Consider the following 23,104-nt stretch of genomic DNA (forward strand, 5'->3'; position numbering starts at 1 on the left):
TCCTTGGATGGACGTCCTCAGTGTGACTTTGGGGACATCCCTCCCTCTCTGGGCCACATCTGTAAACTGGGCATGAGCCCCTCCCCCACAACATGCATGCACGCGACACACACACACACACACACACACACACACACACTTCTGGAGATAAAGGGAAATCAAACGGGATTCAAGGGACAAGAGAGTTTCTGAAAACCGAAAGTGCTTTACAAATGCAAAGAGTGGGCATCCTTGTTGTCATTATTATTATGAGCAAGATAGTTTTGCCAGAGCAGAAGAGGGGGCCTGGGACCCAGAAGAACAGAGAATTTACAAAACCTTCACAAGGACAGTCTGGATCAAGCCCAGCAGGCCTCATGCACAGAGGAGAAGTGTTCTCATCAGCGCCAAGAGTGGCTGGTTGCAAGAACCTGTGAGACACCCCAGCCCCCTGGTGAGCAGCTCAGGGGTGACCCCCAGGTCTGGCCAAGCTGTGTCTCCCCAGACAGCTGGCTTCTGACAGAACACACAGCCCCCGCAGGTGCTGCCCATGAAATATAGAAACTATATAAATATTATACATAAATATTTTCTCATATATCTTAGCTATATAAATTATTCTCTTTTGCCCTAAAAATTATATATGTGAGGTAGACCAAAAATATACCCTGTGAGCATTTCCCTTAAAGCTGTAGAGTGAGGGGCCCCAGCAGGGTTGATGTGGACCTTTGGGGGCACCCGGAAGAGAAAGAGGTGGAGCAAGGAAGGAGAGAAAAGGCTAGGCAGGGAGGACCTCCCCCCAAGGCCGAGGCACTGTCAGAGCCCACACCTCGTGTCATTGGCTTAGGTTGTTGGGGTTGGTGGCCCACCATGGCCTCAGTCCCTCAGAGTCTGCCTTTATCCTCTTGCAACCCCAACACTGCCAGGCATGGAGCTGGGGATGCAGATGGCCTGTGGGTGGATCAGGTCCCTTTTTCCTGCCAGGGAGGCCTTTGGTCCCTTATGCCGAGGGCTGGGGCAAGGTAGAGGCAGAGTTGGGGCCTCAGATGGATTGAGCTGGCAAAAAAAAGTCTATACGGTGGGGGGGCGGGGAGTGGAAGAAACTATAAAACCAGCCCACTCTCCTTTTTTGCTCTTCTTGACAAGATGTGGGCTGGCTGCCTGGGTCAACAGGGTCAGTCCAGTGAGGGCATCTCAGGTAAGTTTGGCTTCTCATCAGAACCTCTGTAGCCAGAGATCCTTCCAGCATCTCATGAGCTGCTCTGACCCACCCCAGCCAGGACAGCTCCTCGCCCTTGGAGGTCCCAGGGAGCCCAGGGCTTCTTCCTGGGCTTGCACTGGTGGTTTCTGAGCAGACAGCCAATTCTGAAATTTCGTTGAGCAGAGGTTCAGCAACTCTGGGTTCAGAGGAAGCTGACAGAGGGCGCGGCAGGGCCGGCAAAGCAGCCGAGGGTTTCCCGAAGGAGGCTACTTCCTCCTGGCTGGCACCGGGCCCTGCTCTGGGGAAACACTCTGCTTCCAGCAGAGTGACCCCTGCAAGGTCTTGGTTCTGAACCAGAGAGGGTGTGCTGCTAAAATGTGAACCCTCAACCTGGCAGGTCCAAGGAGCACGTGTGTGTGTGTGTGTGTGTGTGTGTGTGTGTGTGTGTGTACACCAGTTACTTCCTCTTTCTCCCACACAGGGCCTTGGTAGGTAGCACTGGAAATGTCCACAGGATCAGAGGAAATTAGCAAAGTCACGTCTATTCCTCAGGTAAGAGCCAAAGTGGGGGCTATTCGTAAGTGAAGGGGGCCCCCAAGGAGCCAGGCTTAGCAAAGACTTTCCCACGCCTGTAACTCCAGAGTAAAACCTTAATTAGATGAGTAGCTATAAGAGGAGAAATGTAACCAGAATCAGGCCTCTTCTGTGTCATGAATGTCAGCTGTGTTGGGGCCTCACGGCACAGGTGGACCACCGCCACAGGGACCTGACCATACCAGGCCTGCAGGGAAGATGAGAAACCGAGCTCCCGGCGTCCCTGCCTTGAACCAAAGGCTGTCACTCTCTCCTGGGCTGAGAGTAAAGGTTCCACATCCAGAAAACAGGGATGGGTCACTGTCTCCCTGTGCAGCCTCCGTGCACTATCTGCGCCCCACCGGGGACCGGCTCTCCCTACCACCTCGCATCCACTGGTGCTCTTACAGAGCAGGGCTGGGCGGGTGTGGCTAATGCAGCTCTCAAGGAAAGAATGAGGCCTCCGTGAGTATTTTAAACACCAAATCAAGGACACAGGGCTCCAGGGCACGGATCTGACTTGGTTCCACTCAAGCCCAGAATGCTTTCCTTTCTGCAAACAAACAGCTCCTACTACCTAGCCTTTCTCCCTCCCACTAGCACAGCAAAGCCACGGGTGGTGGGGTTGTGCGGCCCCCAGGGCTCACTGTGACCTGAGCAGAGCCCAGGGACTGGACTGACCCATCCCTGTCAGGCTCCAGCCTTTGGGTCCAGCTGACACTGCCTCCCAGTGCCCTGCTGGCTCAGAGGCTCACCTCCCAGCGTCTTACTGGCTCTAGGCCACTAACCCGAAGAATTGAGATAGCAGGATGCCCCTCCTCGCCCACTGCCCCCCAAAAAACCCTCAGTCCTGTCCTCCTCTTGGTCTCCCTTATTCCCCCCACATCCTTTCCTACTCTGTTTTTCTGCTCCAACAAGGCTGGGGACTCTCAGTTCTGATCCCTCTGAACCTCTCTCTGCTGAGCGTAGAGGAACGGAAAGGCTGCTGAGGCCTGGTGGAGAGAGGAGTGCGTGCACACTGGCTCGTATGTCGTGAGTGTGTGCATGCTGTGTGTTCCTGCCTGGAGGGGCCTCAAGGTGGCCGAGCACTGCGGGGTCCTTGCAGTGCCCCCTGGCACACCAGGCAGCAGGCCTAGTGCTTGCAGGTATACACGAGCTCCTCCTGCACGCACTGCTGGCACTCAACGTAGCAGCACCACTGCACCTGGCAGTGGCAGGAGAAGGCCACCAGGCGGCTCTGGGTGTCATAGCCCCGCCCGCAGCACAGGCTGCTGCAGCTGGCCTCCCGAGAACACACCCTGCCCGCTGTGCCTGGTGAGTACTTGCTGGGCCGGCAGAAACTGGGCGAGTCTTCCATGTAGACCAGGTCCCCAGGCCGTGGGGCCAGGCCTTTGGCGGGGCTGCCAGGCCGGACAGGTGCCCACAGCTCCAGGCGGCCCAAGGCCTCGTTGGTAGCACTGGACACCTTGACAGCTGAGTCATAGCGCAGCTTTAGCGCCTGGCCTGTCTCTCGGAACGGGGAGAGCTGCTTCCAGCAGGTGCGCACGGCGCAGGAGCCCGAAACACCGTGGCACTTACATGTGGTCCTGAGGCCACTCTTCACTGCCTGCGAGGAGAGAAAATGCAGGTGTGGTCAGGGGCCCATCCCCAGAGCATAGACCATGGCAGGATGTGGTAGCAGGATGGGCAAGAGACAACAGAAGGGGGCAAATAGGACCCAAGCTAACCCATGTGCCACTTTGGTGCAAACTAGCTCAAGACCACGGCTTCTGCTGGGCCAATGCGCACACCTTGGGCCAGATCTCGGCCCCTGCTCCTTCCCTTGGCCCAGAGTGCTTGTGGAGTAGAAAGCTGAGCACAGCAGCCCTGGTTTATACCAACTCAGCAGTGAGGACACAGAAGCCAGTCCTAAAGACTTGGAACCCTGGCTTCTTCCAGCCTCTCATCCCACTAGACCTAGATACCTTTCACCCTCCCGTCCTCCCACTAGTGTGTGCCTCCGCTAAGCCCCTTCCCTCCTCTGGGCCTCCTCCATCTCTCCATCTGTAACATGGAGGAAGTGGAGGTGTTGCACCAGGTCAAAGGTCAATGTAGTTTTCAAACTACATGGGCTTCTCGGACATCAGGAAAGCCAGTCCCTGGAATGGAGACCCTTCTCCAAACACACTGCTGCCTCATCAGGGCCCAGTCCCCAGCATGGCTCTCTCCTGCTGCCTAGCCCATGGTGGTGCCCAGGACCCTTCCCTACTTCCTGGCACCTGGTAGTGGCATGCTGGTGGAAGAAATGGGGTTCCTCCTGGGACAGCTGCGTGCGTGTTGGGGAGCAGGGCCGATGCTGGCCTTCCATTGACCTTGCTGCCCACTCCTGCACCCTGGCTGGGGCAGGGCTTTGAGGCCTCCAGGCAACACACTCACCTTGATGCCCACGTGGGTATTGTGAGCATCCACCCGTGCCCTCAGGTCTTTGCTTCCTCTCTTGGGCCCCAGGAAGTTGCTCAGGAACTTGGTGCTGTACTTGAGGTTGTCGCCGCACACGCCCCACTGCCAGGCCTGCCGGCTCTCCAGGCCCGGAGAGTCATCACAGGTGCAGCGCTCCATGCGCCCGGCACTGCAGGCCCGGGCCAGCGTGTGGGTGAGGGCGGCCGAGGACACTGCATACAGGAAGGCCGTCTCCTTGAAACCTGGGCCGGGCATGGGGCGGGGGGGGGGGGGGGGGGTGGTGGGGCGGTTATCCAGGAGGGAGGAGGAGACTGGGCTCAGAGGCTGCCCTTCACCCACTGAGAGCAGAAGAGGGTGATGGGGGCGCTGTGATGAGCCAGACAAGGATCATGTGGACCTCAGGGCTTGGCCCGGGCAGCCTCCTATCACCTGCCCCTTAGGCTCAGGCTACAAGCTGCGGTTTAGACAGAACTGTCAAACGCACTATGGAGTTTATGCCCAGGTTCCCAGGGCAGCAGACAGGGGTTACTGCCTTTACTGGGCAGATGAGGACACTAAAGTGCAAAGTGACTCGGGCCCCTGGTGAGGAGCAGAGCTAAGGCTAAACCACTGATCTCGACTCCAAGTCAGTGTGCAGGCAAATGGACTGACCCATTTCTGAGGCCCCTGATCCCCTGAAATATGCTCTGTGGGCTTCCTGTGCTTCATAAGTCCTCTTAAATGTCACTCTCTCCTACCTACTTGTGCAGTAGACCTAATGACCTATTGACCTAATGAGTAACTTTGGGTCTCCTGCATGACTTGTTCCAGACGGATCATCCCACCCCCTTCCAGGACCATCCCTACTCTTGTACTCTTGGGGCCTGCTCACCCGACCTGCTCTCCGGGGTACCTGGCATAGCATCAGCTCCATCCTAGACCCTCCCCAGCTGTGGAGAGCAGCTGGCCTACAGGGGGGCTGGCTCCTTCTATATGTCATCACTGCCTTTCAGTAAAAGTCCCTTGCTACTTGGTGACAGAGTCACATGCTGACCTGTCTCCCCCGGAGGCTGTATGCTCTCCAGGGGCACACGGGGTCTTCTTGTTCAGCCCTGTGCCTCCAGCATCCAGCACCGTGGCTGGCTCGCTGCAAGCCTCACCAGAGGCTTAGTGAATGAGGTGTGGAGGGATGCAGGAGGAGAGAAGAAGGTGGAGTGAGAATGGAAGGGAAGGGGGGAATTATGGGCCAATGGTGTGATGAACAAAGTCACAGGGCATGAGTGAACACAAGAATTTGACCCATCTCAGGGTATTTGGCCAACTACTGCCTGCCTTCCATCCTTATACGCTCTTCCACCTTGTTTGGCGTGCATACGTGTGTGCCTGTGTTCCTGTGTGTGCGTTGGAGACTGAGGGAGGGGGACTGGGGGACCACCCATCTCATCTGTGGGTTCCTCCATGATCCAGGAATGGGCTGTGCCTCCTCCTTCTCTGTGTCTCTCTCGCTCTTCTGTACCCGCCTCCTCCCAAACCGAGGGAGAACCCAAACCCAGGACTCTTCTCACCAGGACCATGCTAGGTTTGCAAAGGCAGCGTGGCCTAGGCCCAGAGGCCAGGGGAACAGGAAAGCTGACTCCCTCCAGCCCTCCTACCCCCAGCCCTTCTCTTCCTCCAGCCCTCCTCTCCCAGCCCTCCTCCCTACCTCTCTTGAGCAGGCCTGTCCTCCCCTCCAGGCTGCAGTTCCAACGCTCATGTCGGAACTGGAACTGGCACTCCAGCAGGCTGAGGTGAGCAGCGTCCTGCAGGGTCTCGGCCAGGCCGGGCTCCCTCCGGCAGAGCTGCTTCTGCCGGCGGGACAGCTTCAGCAGGTCACACTGCTTCAGGTGGGCCCCACCCTGTGCTGGGGCCGTGGCGGTGCCCAGCCCTGGGAAGGGGGTCAGGACCTCCCGCCCGGTCAGGCTAGAGAGAGCAAGAGAGTGAGACAGTGACCCTGAGGGTCTGATGGGGGAAGGGGGCAGGGAGGACCTGGGGCAAGCAATGGGAAGGGGACGATCTGGGGGGCTTCATTTATTCCCTGCTGGGAGACGGGCCAGCCCCATGGGGTTATGTGCCCACTTTACAGAGTAGGAAACCAAAGTGCTTGTAACAAGGTCTAGTGTCCAAGTTTTCCAGGTGCCAAAGTCTCTGCACTTCTCACCTGTTCTATTTCTCAACCTTGCCCAATCATAAAAATCATCTGGGTGTTTATTAAAAATATAGATGCCCAGGATCCACATTTGGCGATTCTGATCTTATTGGTCTGGAGTGCAGCTGGGGATCTGTATTCACCACATACCTTGGGCAGCTCCTATGGTGAGGGAAGTCTGGAAAGTACTGCCTGTAGGTAGTATTGGCTGCTGCCTGGAGGGGAGAGCCACGCTGCTCAGAGGGGGCAGGGAGACAGATGGAGATGTTGGGCAAACACTCAGCAATTTCCCTGACATCCCCCTCTCCCTTCTGTTATACTGCTGCCCAAATAATCCCATTGCCGACCCAATCTGTTTCCATAATTCCCAGCTAGAGCTTCAACCTTCCAGCCACTCAGCGCCTATTACAAAGAGATGCTTAGGGAATACCTGGATGGAGGAAGGAAGGAAGGAAGGAAGGAAGGAAGGAAGGAAGGAAGGAAAAAAGGAAGGAAAAAAGGAAGAAAGAGTAAATGGACAGATGGATGGATGGATGAACTGACAGAGAGATGGATGAATTTCCAACAAGCCTTCAGCTCCAGACTTCCTGTTCTAGTACATACAAAGTCCATGGATTCTGAAGTCACGCTCCTACTTCCTAGCTGTGTAACCTTGAAGGCTTAGTTTTTTTCCTCTGGGAAGTGCAAAGAGGGATCCTTTCTACCTTCTGGGGCTGCTGGGAGGATTATATGGAAAGTACCATCCACAGTGCCTGGGACATGCTCGTTCACCTTTCTGCTAGCTGGAGTTTCTCAAAATTCTTTCCTCTCACAAGATGCTTTATTCTTTAACCTGGGCAGATCTTCCCATTGTTCAGATAAGGAAACAAAGTTTTATGAAGAGGCATTGCCTGGCTTGAGCCATACAGCAGATAACCAGCACGGCAGGGACTCCTGTAAGAGCTCACCTTGCCTCTCCCCAGAAGTTCTCTGAGATGTTTCTCCTATTTCCTATCCTGTACCCTGGTGGCCCTCAGCATGGCTGGAATATACACTATTCCAGGAGAGGCCCACACCCCATGGAGCCAAGGCCCAGATCTGTTTGGAGCCACCTGACCTGGCCAGGACATCTGGCTGGATGCCACACTGCCCCGGGGAGAGTGTGGGTTCTGGTCAGGCCCCAGGTGCCCCCAGAAAGTGCCCATAGATTCTAAATCCATCAGATGCAGCCAACCCAGTGTGGAGCATATCTCCGAAACCCCTGAGCACAGACAGATGCTATCAGGCTCCTCCTGGCCCAGCCTGGCCCTAGGCTCCCCTGCTAGACAGGGTGAGGGCAGGGACCCGTTAATCATTAATCTGGGGGCAAATGGGTAAATTTCCGGTCCACCAGGTCTACACCCAAACCCCTCCCTGCAGCCTGACAGGAAACCCTTAGAGCTTGACCCTTGGCAGGTCCAGATGTCAGCTCTAGCCGAGAAGGCCCCACCCTGACTGGTTTCCAGTATGAGGGCGCAAAGGGAGCAGGAGCCAATCAGCCCCTCAAGTGCTCTCCTCACCACAGCAGGTGCTGATGTGAGGGAAGACTTCTGCTCACACTGCTCCTGCATTTCAGAAACTGGAACCTCCCTCATGAGCAGCTGATTGACAGATGAGAGAACAAGGCAGGGAGTGATGGGGAATTTCGACCAATGGGGCTGCACATCCTTCAGGGCTTGCCTCCAATGCCTTTCCTAGAAAAATAGCTATTATTATTATGTCTTCATAGCTACATCATGTCTTATACTCTCTGTTGTGTAATTTATATCATCTATCACTTTTTGAGTGCTTGTTACTAAGACCTTTAACCTTTAAATTGCAGACATCTGTTGAGTAGGCTACCCATTGGTTCTTCTGGTCTACATGGTTACCATGTGGTTGACCATTTTATTCCACTTGACCCTGCTGCTCTGGCCTATGGATTGGACCAATGAGGATCATATGACTTAGGCTGGACTAATCAGTCCTCTCTCTGGGAATTTGGAATTTGAATTAAGTTGTGCAGACGGTTGCTTTCTCTCTCTTTCTTTCTTTGGGTGGTTGGGCCTGTAACTTAGGAGATACAAAGAAGAAGCTGGCCCACAGAGAGACCAAGAGAATAAACCAAACACATAGGGAGAAGCAGAGGTGAGCAGGTTCGGGGAGCATTTGGGGAGATTTTCAGCCCCAGCCCTAGAGTCTTTCCGTGTGCAGCTGTGCCCTCATCTTAGAGATCTATAGCACAGTGTCCTATCTGTAGTACAGTGTCAAGGCTTGGACGTGGCTGTCTAACTAAGGGTGCTGTCACTGATCACCACCTTCCGACAGCTGTGAAGGACCAGCATGCCCGAGCCTGCACTTGTTAGCAGGCTCAGTAAACACTCTCTCTCCCATCCATTGGCCCCTATTCTTTTTTAATTTCGTATAATAGACCCTATGATTGATGGCCCCAGAAGTCCAGTATAAAGTCGGTTAATTTTATTAGCAGTAATGACACTTAGTAGCGATTAATGGTCAGGAAAGGCAGCCAACCACATCGAGGCCTCAGGCCACACTGGGCCCTGGTCTGCCTAGGGCTGCGCTCAGAGAAGGCTCCCTGGCACCACCTCAGGAGCCCCCTCAGGGCCTAGGAAGACAGCTGGGAGACCTTCCCGGACCCAGTGGGTTTCCCTTTTATTTATTTCCTATGTTGTGGTTGGGATCATATTTCCTTTGAGGAAATAGCTCCATGACATCAAATTTAGAAAAACACGTTATTTCTTCACATGGTGTTCATGGGCTATCCTCACATCTACTAGGGAAGGCTTCTTCCTGGACCTCAGAAGGATTCTAGGCATTGCAGTTTCCCATCCCTCTCAGGGTCTGTGGGCATGATCCCTTCTCCTTGAAGAAACTACATTCCCTGGCACCTGGGCCTGAGAACCGCACCCCCACCTGTCTGCAGAATCTTATGGCCCACATGTGAGTTGGGCCCCTTGGGGATAAGATGTATACCTGTAAAAGATCAAGTGAGCTTCATCAGTCACATGAATCCAGACAAAATTTGGAATTTTAATAAAGACACTGCCCTGTGGTCAGGTCGGATGCTATCAACCAAACGAGTAGCCAGTGTTCTGGACTCAAGAGCAGAGGATGAATACTTTGTGAAGTTGCTAGTTGCTCTTCCAGGGGTTGGGACAAGAGCTCCTTCAGGCTTCTGCCGGACTCCAGTGTTCCTGAGCTGCCTGGGACCATGTCACTCCCCAATTGGCTGTATTTGCTTTGACCCAGCTGGTCCCTCCCATTTCTGCTTCCAGTTAGACTCCCCCAGGCTGACCTCCAGAAAGGTCACCCACCCCCATGCTGCAAGATGTCTCTGGTTTTGACTCCAGGGCATCCCCCCCACCAGCTGTTTCCTGGGTCACCTTGTCTTCTCCCAGGGTAGGAAAAGTCAAGAGTGCCCTTCAGGACTTCACCTCAGATACGACCCTACCCCTGCTCCTGGCCTTCCTGCCCTGGCTTCCTTTTACTCTCTGATGCTCACCCCATCCATGGTTTGGCTAAAGCTCCCCCATTTGGGATGAACCTGAAGAAAGGAAAAGAAGGTTCTCCCAGGATTTGGAGAAAGTGTCCCAGGAGACTGCTTTTGTTTACCTTCAACAGCACCCCAGTCACCACCAAACCCCAGAGAGAAGATGGAAAATTAACCACCACTTGCTTGAGTATGGGACCCAAGGACCTCAGGCCCGCAAAGCCGTTATGGCCTGGGTAGTCTGGTCTATCTGCCCTCACTCATTGGTGATCCTGGGAATGTCCACTCTCCCCCTGAGCTCATTCTGTCTAACAAATACACATTGACTAGAGGGAGAGTGTAACGGGACCAGGCTGCCTGGGTTCAAATCCCACTTCTGCTTCTTGCCAATTGTGCCAATTTGGGCAATGCACTTCACCTCTCTCTCTGGGCCTCATTTATAAAATGCAGATAACCAACCACCATATCTACCTCACAGGGCTATCAGGAGGATTAAATGAGTTAACATTTGTACAGATCTTAGAACAGTGCCTGACACATAGTAAGCTCCAGGTAAGTGTCATTCTTGAGCACTCACTATATGCCAGGCACCATGCTGGCTGCTGGGACGTGCTCCTGCCCTCAAGGAGCTCCTAGACTAGAAGGAACTTGGTTGGATTCGGTAATACTCCAGACTCTCCCAAGGCCCCAAGAAGCAGAAGAGAGCTTTGAACCAGCCCAACTCCCAGTGGAGCAATCAGGATCTTCTCAGGGGTCAGAACTCTTAGCTCCATCTGGGTGAGAACCTGACCTTGGCCAGTCCCATCCTGCCTGTAGTAAGAGGCCTGGGGGGTGGGGAGGAGGCAGGAGGAAGGTCCCAAGGAGCACTCTTGGCTAGTAAGGAAGACCTGGCAGGTGCAGCACATTTCCCATCACTTGGGGGCGCCTCGGGCTCTGTTCTTCCACCCCCTACCCCCACCCTTCTTTCTGCTTGAGAAGGTCTGATGATTCCAGAGGAGGCCACCCCCAGGATGTGGGTGAGTGGTGTAGGACAAGGCTGGCGGTTCCCAGGGCACCAGGTAATGCCAGCCTGTCTAGACCCTTAGCTGGAGGGGCCAGGAGCTGTGCCTGGCACCAGGGACCATGCCAACTGTGGGCAGCTACCTGGGAACCAGGAAAGCCTTGCCCTGCCTGGAGCATTGGCCTTGGCCCTGCAAAACCCCATTAGATGCTCCTGATAAGAGGCTTCCGCAGCAGGGCCATTTGCATGGTAAGTGTTCCCTTTGTGATTTCATCTCAAACATCTCAGCGCACCTCACAGCCCTCACTAAATCCCCCTACACACACACACCCACACACATCCACACACCCACCCACATCCACACACACTCCCCACCCCCACACTGTGCTCTCCACCACCAGGTCTTCCCAGTAGGAAGATTGCTGAGGGCAGTGCCTGGCCCAGGAAGAGAGGGCATTTGGCTCTGACAGTCCTTCTGCAGAGAGGGGGTACCCTCAATATCCACTCCAAGCCTCTCTCCCCTCTTTCTGTCATGCTAAGAGGCCCCAAGTTTATGTTGCTGAGCAGCACACAATTCCTCCATCCTTCAGACTCCTTTCTCCTCTCTTGGATTTGGGGTCACCCTCATGCATCCTCCAAGAACATGTCCTTAATGAACAGCCTGGTCAAGTCACCAATTGCCACATCCTACCTCTACTCCAACAAGCTCCATCCTCTCTACACTCACTCATTCACTTAAATATAAATATCTAGGTGACTTTATCAAGGGTCAGCTTCATCCCAGGGCTACCCACAAAAGAGTGAAAGACACAAAAGCTCACTCTTTCCCTGTCAGGGTCCCCCTCAGCCCCTCCTGGATCCACCCTCCTTTTCCTTCCCAACTCTTATGTCAGGACTCCAGGAACCCAGCTTGAGAACCAAATCTGGTCACCTTCCCACTAGAGCTCATCCCCAGAGCCTCGTCCCCCACCCCAGCACAGCCCTGGCTCGGAGAGAACAGAGCCTGGCCCAGCTGCGGGCTTTGTCTCTCCAAAAACAGCTCCACTTCCTGTTCTGCAGCCGCACACCAGGCTGCCCGCTGAGGATGGCATGGGGGAGATGTGTGCTCACAGCTAAGTGGGCAGCAAGCAGCCCGCATGGCAAGCATGCTTTGCATCTCAACAATCTCGGGTATTTTGAGCTTGGCCAGTGCAACATCTGCGGAGGAAATGCTTCCCCCTCCTCCTTCCTGTCTCTCTCCCTCTCCACTCAGGCCCAGCAGAAGCCAAGGAGGGGAAGGCTTCATCCCTGGCATGCATGGATCTGGTGCCACGGTGGCCAAGGAGGATCCCCATGGGCAGAGGGTTCCCTCACCTCTACAGACCTGAGATTAGGAACAGCTCCCCCAGCTCCCTTGCTGGGCCCACATGCACACCATTTAAATCATATATTTTAAGGCTGGAGAAGCCCTTCAAGATCACCCAGTCTAGAGGTTTTGCTCTGATGGCTCCTGGAAGATATTCCAGAGGCTTCTGGGGGCAGACCGGAAGGCAAGGGATTTGCCAAGTGTTTAGGTCTCTGCTTTGACCTATCTCCTGCCCTGGGAGTTCATGTAATATTTATGTTCCAAGGTGACCCACTGAGTTAGTGGCAGGCCTAGGACTGTGCCCTGAGTCTCCTGATTGTTTCTGTCAAGGCTAGAAGTTTCTGCTTTTAGCTTCAACGTAACACTTCAGGGAAGCAAAATTAGCCACCACCACCCCAAATGTTTAGGATGAAAGGAATACAAGACAGGTAGGTATGAAAGGAAAGCAATCTGGTCAGGACTCCTCTGGGCCCCTGAGCAGCTAAAGGGAGAGAAGTGTGCTTTCTTTAAGAGACTACTTTTTCCTGGTCTAAAACTCAGTTTCTTTTTGGCTAAAATCAGAAATAAGGTTTAGAGAAGTGGCTTGCCTATTCATACTAAAGTGTGAGCGTCTGATACAATGCCAGTGCCTGAGAACATACTTTGCTAGACAGAAGGCAGATCACAGGAGAGGGTCTGGGATAATGAAGAAACGGAAGGAGAAGCCTAGAGCAAGGAGAGGGAGGGGTAGAGAAAAGGGAGCCTAAGAGCTTTAAGATAAGCTTCCCCAGCTTCTTGGTTTCACAGGCCCAGCCCCTACCCAGGGAAGGAGCAGTTTAGGAGACATGGGTGGGGACTGTAGGAAAAGGCTAGTAGTCTCTGAGGATGTCTCTTCTCATGGTAGGCAACACGCCCATCCAGTTCTGCCCCAACCTTGAAACCCTGGCTCCTAGGCTGGATAACTTTGACCAAGTTCTTGAAGCACAATAAGTTAACCAACTAACCAGCTTGGCAGCCTGCTCAGTGGTCACCCTCTTCCCCACACAGATGGGCAGGCAGGCTTAGGCGGAGCTGGGGGCCCTGGAAGAGCCAGGCCCCAGGGGGGATGCCCTGTGTGTGATCCCTGTGTGATGATGGTAGTTTCACCGTTGGCGGCTGCTCAGGACAGAGATGTCCCAAGCTGCCAGTTCCATTTGTCCTCCTGCAGGGCCCAAAGATGGTCCACACCCCCTCACCTCTCCTCTCGGCTCCAAGGACAGCAGGAACCTCCCAACCTGGTGAAGGAGCCACATCCTGAATGCGCCTAGGGAAAACCTGAGTAGTCAGGACTGCCCTAAGGGATGTAGTGGTAAGGGGCTCCCCTGGGAATAGAGCAGGGTCCCCAGAGCAGGACCAGAACAACTTCCCACCTTGGACTGTCCTGGACTCAGAGCCAGCCAAGGCTGTAGCAGAGGGTCCTTCCCTCGGGCAGTCTTTTCCTCATCCTCCTGTCAGTCCAGTTCATGGCTCCCCCAGTCCAGTTCATGCCTTCCTTCATGCTATAATCCCTGCCTGGGATGCCTCTCCCAGTCCCAAAGCCCTTGGGGATCCCCTGGACTCTTTTATGGCCACAACCTTTTTCAACATTTGACTTAAAATGCAAAGAATGAGAAAGGTGATTCTGAGGCCCCATCCAGCTCTAATGTGCTCTGATGCTTATCTGCCTCCTCCAGGAAGCCCTACTTGCTTGCCAGTCCCATCTCTTTCTAACCATCCTCTTTCTTTGTGTTTTCTCACTTTTACAGATATAACATCCATAGTTCTACGTGGTTGACACTTTTTTCTTCCTCCTCACAGCTGCACGGACAGACTCTCCAAGTAGCCTGTAAGCCCCTCTGCAGAGGTCCTGGTTTCTCAGACCCAGAGGTCCCCCATTCCCAGCTCAGATCCTCCACCCCAAACAGGTGCTCCTCAGATGCCAGCTGGCTGCATAAATCCCTCAGATGTCCAACCCCAGCTGGAGAGTATGTTCCAGGCAGTCCCTCAGTCTCCCCCCCACCCCCATTCCCACACACCTGGCCTCCCTGCTGTCTCACTTCTAGCTGCAGGGGCCACCCAACACCCCACCCCCCCAATCTTCCCAAGCTGGGCCCTGCAGGCTGGAGGGGCGTGGCTCTGGGGGAACCTGCCTTTGGCCACACCCGCCGTGCTCTCCCCAGTACCAGATCAGCCGCCTGGGGACTCCACGGCCCACGGCTCAGTCCCTGTGGAGACTGGGGAGCCAGATCTGTTCCGTCTGGACCTCAGTTCCTGGGGACAAGCCATGCCAGACACCTGAAGTTTCCCTTGGACACCCAGGGAGGACCAGACAAGCCCTTGGCCCAAAAGTCTGTCTTTAAAACTCAGCTTGCACAACCTCTAGTGGTGATGGGTGCTGAAAGTTTACCACAGGTTCACAAATCTCACCCCAATTCCAACTCTAGGAAGCTCGGACGACTAAAAAAATTTTATGCAGTTAGGATGCATTCATATGGCAGCAAGTCCTGACCTGAACCAAAATGAGAATATTTATGATCTGCCTTTATCCCAATATGTAGATCCTGTTTCTGCAAAAATAATAAAGTGTCTGATGATGGGATGCTGTTCTGGATTTAGTATATGCATGAAGTTATCTTTCTAAAATTCAAAAATTCTTGAATTCTGGCCTGGCCTGGCCTTAAAACAAATGTAACTATCAAGAAAGCAGGCCTTCTCTGCTCTTGCCCTGAAACCAGTCTCTTTAGAATTTCCAGGACTCTGGGGGCACCTGGCTGGCTCAGTGGGTCAAGCATATGATTCATGATCTCTAGGTGGTGAGTTCAAGCCCCATGTTGAGTGTAGAGCTTACTTAACAAACAAAAACAAATAAAAAAGAATTTCCAGGACTCTGAACATGGTGGTTTAAACCTATTCTGGCTCTTTGAGACTCTCCACCTCCCCCGTTCTGACTTCATCTCTCCAGTGAGGGGGTCTGGGCTTGAGGCAGTTGTCCTACCCCAGAATGCATCTCAGCTGCCACCAACATTTCTATGGAAGGCAGCTGTAGCTGACTTCTGGAGTCTGATGGGGGCAAGTCTTTGCTTTCTACTTTGCTTCTACTTCCTATCCTGATGGATGCCAGGTCATGACAAAGCAGTGTGTGCTCAAGAGAGTCAAGTGTAAGTAGGAGATGGAAGAGCAAATACAATGGGGCAGAGGAAAATTCTAGGGGAGAGGAAGGGAGAGGGCTGTCCATCCAGACATTCTCTGCGGACCATGAGGCAATGCTAGGGACTATGGGGGACTCAGCCAACAAGTCCCCAAGACCCTTGCCTAAATGAATTGAAGACATAAGCACACTAAAAAAATAGGTAACAAAGCAAAAGTTTAAAACAACCAGTGAGGGCAGCCTGGGTGGCTCAGTGGTTGAGCATCTGCCTTCAGCCCAGGGTGTGATCCTGAAGTCCTGGGATCGAGTCCCACATTCGGGCTCCCTGTGAGGAGCCTGCTTCTCCCTCTGCCTGTGTCTCTGCTTCTCTCTGTGTGTCTCTCATGAATAAATAAATAAAATCTTTAAAAAAATTTTTGTGAATGGGGCAGCCCGGGTGATTCAGCAGTTTAGCACTGCCTTCAGCCCAGGGCCTAATCCTAGACCTGGGATTAATCGATGGATTGAGTCTCACATCAGGCTCCCTGCATGGAGCCTGCTTCTCCCTCTGCCTGTGTCTCTGCCTCTCTCTCTCTCTCTCTCTCTCTCTGTCTCCCTCATAAATAAATAAAATCTTTAAAATAAAAAAAAATAAAACAACCCGTGAAAAGATGCCTAGGCCATATACCAGGTGAAGGGTGAGGGTGACAGGATGGGCTGCCCAGGGGGAGGCAGAGGCAGCCGGAGGCAATATGACAAGGTTGGCTCTGGATTCGGACAGGCCAGAATTCAGATTTCAGTGTTGCCAGCCCCTAGCTGTGAGCCTTTGGGCAAGGCACCTGGCCCCTCTGACCTCCTTCCCACTCACCTATATGAATTCCACCAACACCTACCCCCTGGGTGGTCACAGTGGATAAATAGGATCATGCACATAAAATGCTGAGCACAGAAAGGATTTGAATTATACAATGACGAGGGCAAAGATGAAGAGAGGAAGGAACATATGATACCAAAGATGCCCCTAACTTGGGAGGCTCTAAGACCACATTGCTAGATTTCTTGAACTCCTTATAGATGGATAGCATCTCAGCAGGTTTATTTGCACTTATTTAACTACAACAACTCTATAAGGTGAGGGTTAGCCCATTTTATAGGTGGGAAAACTGAGGTCAGAACAGCCAACTGAGGGGGATCCCTGGGCGGCTCAGTGGTTTAGCACCGCCTTCAGCCCAGGGTGTGATCCTGGAGACCCAGGATCGAGTCCCACATTGGGCTCCCTGCATGGAGCCTGCTTCTCCCTCTGCCTGTGTCTCTGCCTCTGTGTGTATGTGTATGTGTGTGTGTGTGTGTGTGTGTGTGTGTGTGTGTCTCCCTCTCATCTCTGATGAATAAATAAATAAAATTTTAAAAAAAGAAAAAAAAAGAATAGTCAACTGACTTGGAGCCCCTGCGCGGCTCAGTCAGTTGACTGGCTGCCTTCGGCTCAGGTCATGATCTCAGAGTCCTCGGATCGAGCCCTGCATTCACAGGCTCCCTGCTCAGTGGGGAGTCTGCTTCTCCCTCTCCCTCTGCTACTCCACCTGCTCATGCTCTCACTATCAAATAAATGAATATAATGTTAAAAAAAAAAAAAAAAGAACAGTTAACTGACTTGCCCTGAGTCACAATTACTAAGTGGTTGGATGAAAGATTTGAACTCAATCCGTGATTCCAAGTCTGGTGCTCCTTACACTGTAGCAGGGCCTCGGGCTGCCTCTTTCCCTACTTATGCTGATGCCAAGGTGGGGGGGGGGGTCACCCTCCTAGCACCTGGCACCTCTTCTTGAGCCCAACTTCTACCCAAGCACACACTCCTAAAGGCACCAGGACCTCTCTTCCTTAGGGGATTCCAGCTCAGGAGTCCTCCTACCTTGTCCACCTTCCTCAGCCTTAGAAAAATCCATCACTATCCATGGGGAGGCTGGCCTGACCCTGAGCCCAACTACAGAGCCCAACTCCTGGGTGGGGGGTGGTGTTACAGCCTAGCCAGGGGCAGGCTGGCCTAAATTCTTTCCCCAAACACAGTGATTCTTATCAGTGATGTTTGGCTTTCAATCCACCACCCCAAAGCAGTACAATTTCTTTTACCCTTTCTTCCCTCCAACCCTGTCTTTCTCGGGACCCAACCAATTTATAAAAATGTTTATAAGCAAAACAATACCATTCAAATACAAAAAAAGCCCAAAAAAACACTTAGGAATAAGATTTTAAATATTTGCACAATCTGCATACTGAAAATTACAAAACACTGCTAAAAGAAAATTTAAAAACTTACATAGTGAGATATGCCCATTTATAAATCAGTACATTCAATATTGTTAGAATGTTAATCTTCTATAAATTGACTTAAAGATTCAATGCAATCCCAAACAAAATTCCAGCAGGCTTTCCTATAGATATTGACAAGTTGATTCTAAAATTTATGTGAAAATACAAAGGACCTGGAATAGTAAAAAAAAAAAAAAAAAAAACTTTTTAAAAAGATTTATTTATTTATTTTAGAGCAAGAGATGGGGTGGGGGACAGAGGCAGGAGAGAGAGAGTCCTTAAGCAGACTCCCTGCTGAGTTTGGAGCCTGATACAGGGCTTGATCCCAGGACCCTGAATCATGATCTGAGCTGAAATCAAGAGTCAGACACTTAACCAACTGAGTCACCTAGGTGCTCCAAAACAATTTTGGAAAAAAAAAAAGAGAGGGGGAATGTATACTATTTGGTTTTAAGACTTACCATACAGGTACGGCAATCAAGACTACATGGTATTGGCATAAGAATAAACATATAGGTGAATGGAATCGAATAAACAGTCCAGAAATAGAATCTCATACGTTGAATCAATTAATTTGCAACAAAAATGACAATAGAGAAAGGACCATCTTTTCAGCAAATGGTGCTGGAACAAGTGGATTTCCACATGGAGAACAATACACTTTGACCCTGACCTTACATGATTCACATAAATTAACTCAAAAGGAACAAACAGACCTAAGTGTAAGAGCTAAAACTGTACAATTTCTGGAAGAAAACATAAGAGGAAAATTTTACAACCTCTGAAGAGACAGAGATTTCTTGAGTAGAACACCAAGAAAGTATAAACCATACAAGAAAGTTGTAAATTGTACCTCATCAAAATTAAAAACTTGTATTCTTCATAAGATTCCGAGATGAAAATTAAAAGGCAAGCCACAGATAGGGATGGAATATTGCCAATTCTTTCTGACAAAGGACCGGGATCCAAAATATACAAAGAACGCTTATAACTCAATAAGAAGACAATCAACACAATGAAAAAAGATGTTCAGATGACTAACATGCACATGCAGAAATGTTCAACACATGGGGCGCCCGGCTGGCGAAGTCAGTTAAGTGAAGCCATTGGGATGATTTAAAGACTGGATTGAGTGACAAGGGCTGTCATGGGCTCCACTTGTCACATAATACAGTGCATGTTCACTTATAAAACACCACACCACTTAATATTTGCAGAATTCCCAAGCCATCCAAGCCAAAACATGAGCTCTTGAGTAATCCTAGACTTCCAGGCCAGGATCAGCCCATTAGAATTCGGGAACCCTAGGAACTCCAGGTGCTAAAGACCTTGGAGGCAAGTGACCTGACCAAGTGATCAAGCAGGCAAGGGCACTACCCTCCACTCCCTTACCCCCTGCAGCTCCCTGTAGCTGCTGCTCCCCTGGATGATCACACAGTCTTTGCTCTGGAGACTGTTCCCTGGAAGGCGAAGAACCCAGACTGGAGGCAGAACCTGGCTTCTATCCCACCTCTCCCATTGACTTGTTGTGTGACCTAGGGTGAATCACTGAACTATTCTAACCCTAAGTTTCCTTTGAGGAACTATTTACACCATCCTATAGACCTCAATGATGGTTCTGGAGTCAGATGAGAGAGAGGCTGTATGAGAAAGTGATTTGTAAACTGCAATACTAGTTATTAGGTCACTGGAATTCAGCTCTGGTTTCGTAAAAGCCCCAGAAGCAGTTGCTGGCTTACCGTGGTTTGGGGACGATGGCTGCTTCATTTGAAAAATGGGACTAACCATTAATGACCTGCTTGAAACAGGGAGTTGGACCAGAGATGCTTCTGCAGTACTTCCAACTCTTAAGTTTATGATCCTGTGATTTCAAAGACCCCGAGGAGATTGGCCTCACCTTCTCTCCGGATGTTTGAATTTTCTTTTATCAAATGCCCAAACATTTCATCTTATAATCAGAAATGAGACTTCAAATGCAAATGACCTGGAGAAAGGAGGAGCACGTAGCTTCCCATTCTCACTATAGTGTGGATGACTGATATCAGATTCCCTCCAGAGAGCAAATTCTGATAGGAAGCTGGAGAGAATCGGGCCTGACTGAGTCACGATAGGGCTTCCTCAGTGAGAATTCAGGCTGAATCCTGTCTATTCTCTGAGACTAAACACATAACGGCACAAGACCCCAGTTTTAGCTTATTCTTCAAGTATTTATCCTGTTCTCCAGACTGGGGTGGCGGTGGCTGGAGTCAGTTTTGTCAGCTTTGCTTAGCTGGGTTCATGACCTGAAAAAAGGTGGCTCTAATACTCACATGATCCCTCTCAGCCCTAACCAGGCCTAATTGACCATTCCCCACTCTGATTTCTAAGGCTGCCCCCTGCTCATAAGTCTCAAATTCTACCCCTGTACACTGCCAAAAACTCCTTTTCCTTCCAACCACACCAGCCAAAGTGGTCCAGACCTCCCAAAGGCCCCTCCTCTCACCCCATCTGGCCCTCACCCCATCCCCAAAACCCAAACAAAGAATTGTGGAAATAAGCTGATATCCAAGAAGACGCAGGTGCATTTGTCCTCCTGCTCTCTGTTTCAGCTCAGAAACCCCCTCAGGGCTGGAATACCAAGCTACCATGCCTAATCTCCTCACTAATAATAATTACTGGCATTAGTTGAGCATTTACTATGTGCTAGACCCTGTCCTAAGTGCTTTGCGTGTACTAACTCCTGTAGTGTTCATATGAAATAGGCACTATTATCCCCATTTTATTATCCCCATTATCCCCGCTTCTCATCTGTAAAAGTGACTTGTAAGTGACTTGGCCAAGAGCACACAGCTAGCAGGCAGCTGGGTTGGGGATTGAACCCAAAATCTGTGCCCTCACCATTACGCCCTGCCTGCAGAGGCAACAGTAGTGCCTTCAAGTCTGAAATCACTGTCAAACACGTTATGCACTGCTCCCAGCGTGAAAATAGAGGTTCGGTTCTGTCAAGTTCAGCCCCTCCTTTGTAGGAAAGGATCACTGAAGTCCAGAGACTGGTCTTCCCAGATCACCAGCAAGCTGAGCTGGGAGCTAGGGTCTGGGCTGACCTGCCTATGTTGCCAGCCACCACCCCCCTCCTGATTTTTCAGGAGAGGCCACTGCTCGCAGCCAAGGCACGTTTTTAACCAGGGTCATGACCTGGAAATTAGCCCACAGCCCTTAGTTCAGTCTTCCGGGGATTTCTCAGATCCTTACTCCCCTCCCTGGCAGGTCACTGGCTTGGTGTGTTTTCTTGCCTTTGCTTTAGTCAAATTGTAAACTTCACCCTCATTTGGAGTGACAAGATGAGAGTAACAGCCTGTACACGTTTGGAGCAAGCTTTGGGTGGAGGTCACGTGAGTGCCTTCGCACCCAAGACCCCACCTCTCACCCAAGTCCCTGGGTCAGAGAAGGAGGGACAACTGCCCTGTAACTCGTGCCCCCGCCGGCTCTCTCCCCAGGTGTCTCCGCAACTCTGATCTCCCCTTTGCAATCATGTACCCCTGCTCCCTTCTCACTCTGGGTCATCCTCCCCAGAACTCGTCCCACGCCAGGTGTGAGATCTGGCTGGGCTTCCCCAGCGGAAGGGTCCCTCCGCACCGCCAGCTGACAGTCCCCAGCGTCCGCAGCCCGCACCCCCGTACCGCGCGATCCCCGCCCGCCACCCAGCCCGCAGGGAGGAAGGCGAGGGCGGGGAGGGGGCCCGGGCGCGCACCGTGGTGGGACGGGGGCGGGGCGGGTTACGAGCACACGGCACGGAGCGAGCGTCCCGAGAGGGCCCCGGAACGCGGGAGGGACGCCTGGACCGGCGGGGACCGGGCACGCCGTGCGGCTGCGGCCAGGGTCCGAGACGTGTGCGGGGTTCGGGAGCCGGGACGGGGGTCGGAGGCCGGGCGCACGCGGCGGGATGAGGTCTCGGGCCGGGTGGGGAGCGGGGCGGCAAAGAGCACCGAGAGTGGGACACCGGACGGGGCGCCCGGGCCGGAGCCGGGCCGGGGCAGCCGAGGCCGAGCTGGGGCGCGAACCCCCGCAGCGCGCCGGGACTGCGGCCCGCCGGCGGCTAAGGTCTGAGTTCGAGGTCCCGCGCGGCCGGGGCCAGCGGGAGGGCGAAGTCGGCCCTGCTCCAGCCGGAGGAGGGGAGGCAGGCAGGCCGGGGACGCCGGCCGGGGGCGCGGCGGGCACTGACCCGAAGTAGGCGGCGGCGGCGGCGGCGGGCAGCGCCAGCAGGCAGAGCGCGGCCAGGGCCAGCGCGGGCGGGGGGCGCATGGTGCCGGCGGCGCGGCGCCCTGTCGCATGTCCTCGCGCCGCTCCGCGCTCGCAGCGCCGCCACCAGCCGCCCGCGGGGCTTTAAAGCCGGGCGGGGCGGAGCGGGCCGCGGGGAGGGAGCGGCGCCGGCGGCACCCCCGGGCGGCGAGCCCCCCGCCCCATTGGCCCCGCGCGCCTGCCCCGCCCCGTCGCGGGTGGGGCCGCCGGCCAGGGCCCGCCCCCGCCCCGCCCCCGGCCCCCGTCTCCGCGTCCCCCCGCCCCAGGTGAGAGCTCACCTGACGCGGCGCCCGCCGGGGGACGCGCGGGCGGAACGTGGAGGCCCTCGGGCCTGGGGAGGCGGGGGCCAGGAGTGTCCGCTCCTCCGGCGGGGCTGGAGCCACGCTCTAGGCGCTCTCCCCGCGGTCAGGGGTGGGGGCCTCAGAAGGAGGGACCGGGGTCTGCCGAGAAGCGTGGGGTCCGCTCTGCTGCGCGCCTGCTGCGGTCTCCGACTCAGAGCCGCTCTCCCGGACCGGGAGCTCCGCTTCTAAAGGCTGCGGGGGGGGGGGGGGGGGGGACCCTGCTGTCCAGCAAAAGGAATCCTGGAGGGGTATCCCTTAGAGCAGAGGAGGGCAGAAGATCCCTCCTTCTAAACGGGAGACTGTCAAGGGCAAGGTGCACGGCACGGGCCTCGGTGGGCGGTTGACAAAGTGCTGCCCATGTTCCCTGGACAAAAATCCGGATTCTCTGGTCCGTGGGGCAGGAGGAGCGGGCTCGGGAATGGGAGGGCCAGGGAGGAACCTGCTTTGCAAAGTATATGGATGCCGGCACCTCTGTCAGACAAGATGAGAATCTCCAGTGTTGGGCCACAAAGCTCTGTCTTGCTTATTCTTTTAAAAAGTTTAAGCCCCCCAATTCCTGCGGCGAAAGTGGAGTGATGGAGGCGGTAGGTGACTGAGGTCTGTGAGAGAGACGTACAACCAATGACCCAAGCAGGATTTATTTAAATGTTTTTGAGAGTCTTGAGCACTGGATCAAATCAAGCAAAACAAAACATAACTTGCACTGAACGTCAAGATCTGCATGCAAAGTTTCCAAAATCTCAGTCATGCCTGTAGAGCATCAGGTGACAGTGACCTCGGCTTTGCAGTGGGCACCAATGTGAGGGGGGGGTTGTTGCTGGGAGGCTGGTGGGGAGATGGTGGCT

At 53.4% G+C, this 23,104-nt stretch overlaps 1 protein-coding gene across 1 annotated transcript; it reads right to left on the minus strand.

Annotated features, from left to right (window-relative positions):
• Nucleotides 1-237: 237 nt before the first annotated feature.
• WNT9B (Wnt family member 9B) lies at nt 238-21,921 on the minus strand. The gene is made up of 5 exons (XM_041726837.1): nt 21,400-21,921; nt 6,507-6,571; nt 5,874-6,130; nt 4,169-4,434; nt 238-3,359 (listed from the first exon to the last, which is right to left on the minus strand). Exons 1-5 carry the CDS (start codon nt 21,919-21,921, stop codon nt 2,886-2,888), a joined length of 1,584 nt encoding a protein of 527 aa, XP_041582771.1. The 3' UTR covers nt 238-2,885.
• Between the last annotated feature and the right edge of the window lie 1,183 nt (nt 21,922-23,104).

This window comes from Vulpes lagopus, chromosome 12 (genome assembly GCF_018345385.1).
Source record: "Vulpes lagopus strain Blue_001 chromosome 12, ASM1834538v1, whole genome shotgun sequence".
Classification (NCBI taxonomy): domain Eukaryota; kingdom Metazoa; phylum Chordata; class Mammalia; order Carnivora; family Canidae; genus Vulpes; species Vulpes lagopus.

Coding starts and splice junctions, on each gene's coding strand:
- WNT9B (XM_041726837.1), bottom strand. CDS start 21,921: ATGCGCCCCCCGCCCGCGCTGGCCCTGGCCGCGCTCTGCCTGCTGGCG. Junction 6,131..6,506: donor CACCATAGGAGCTGCCCAAG/GTATGTGGTGAA, acceptor TGCTCTCTCTAG/CCTGACCGGGCGGGAGGTCC. Junction 3,360..4,168: donor ATACCCACGTGGGCATCAAG/GTGAGTGTGTTG, acceptor CTCTCCTCGCAG/GCAGTGAAGAGTGGCCTCAG.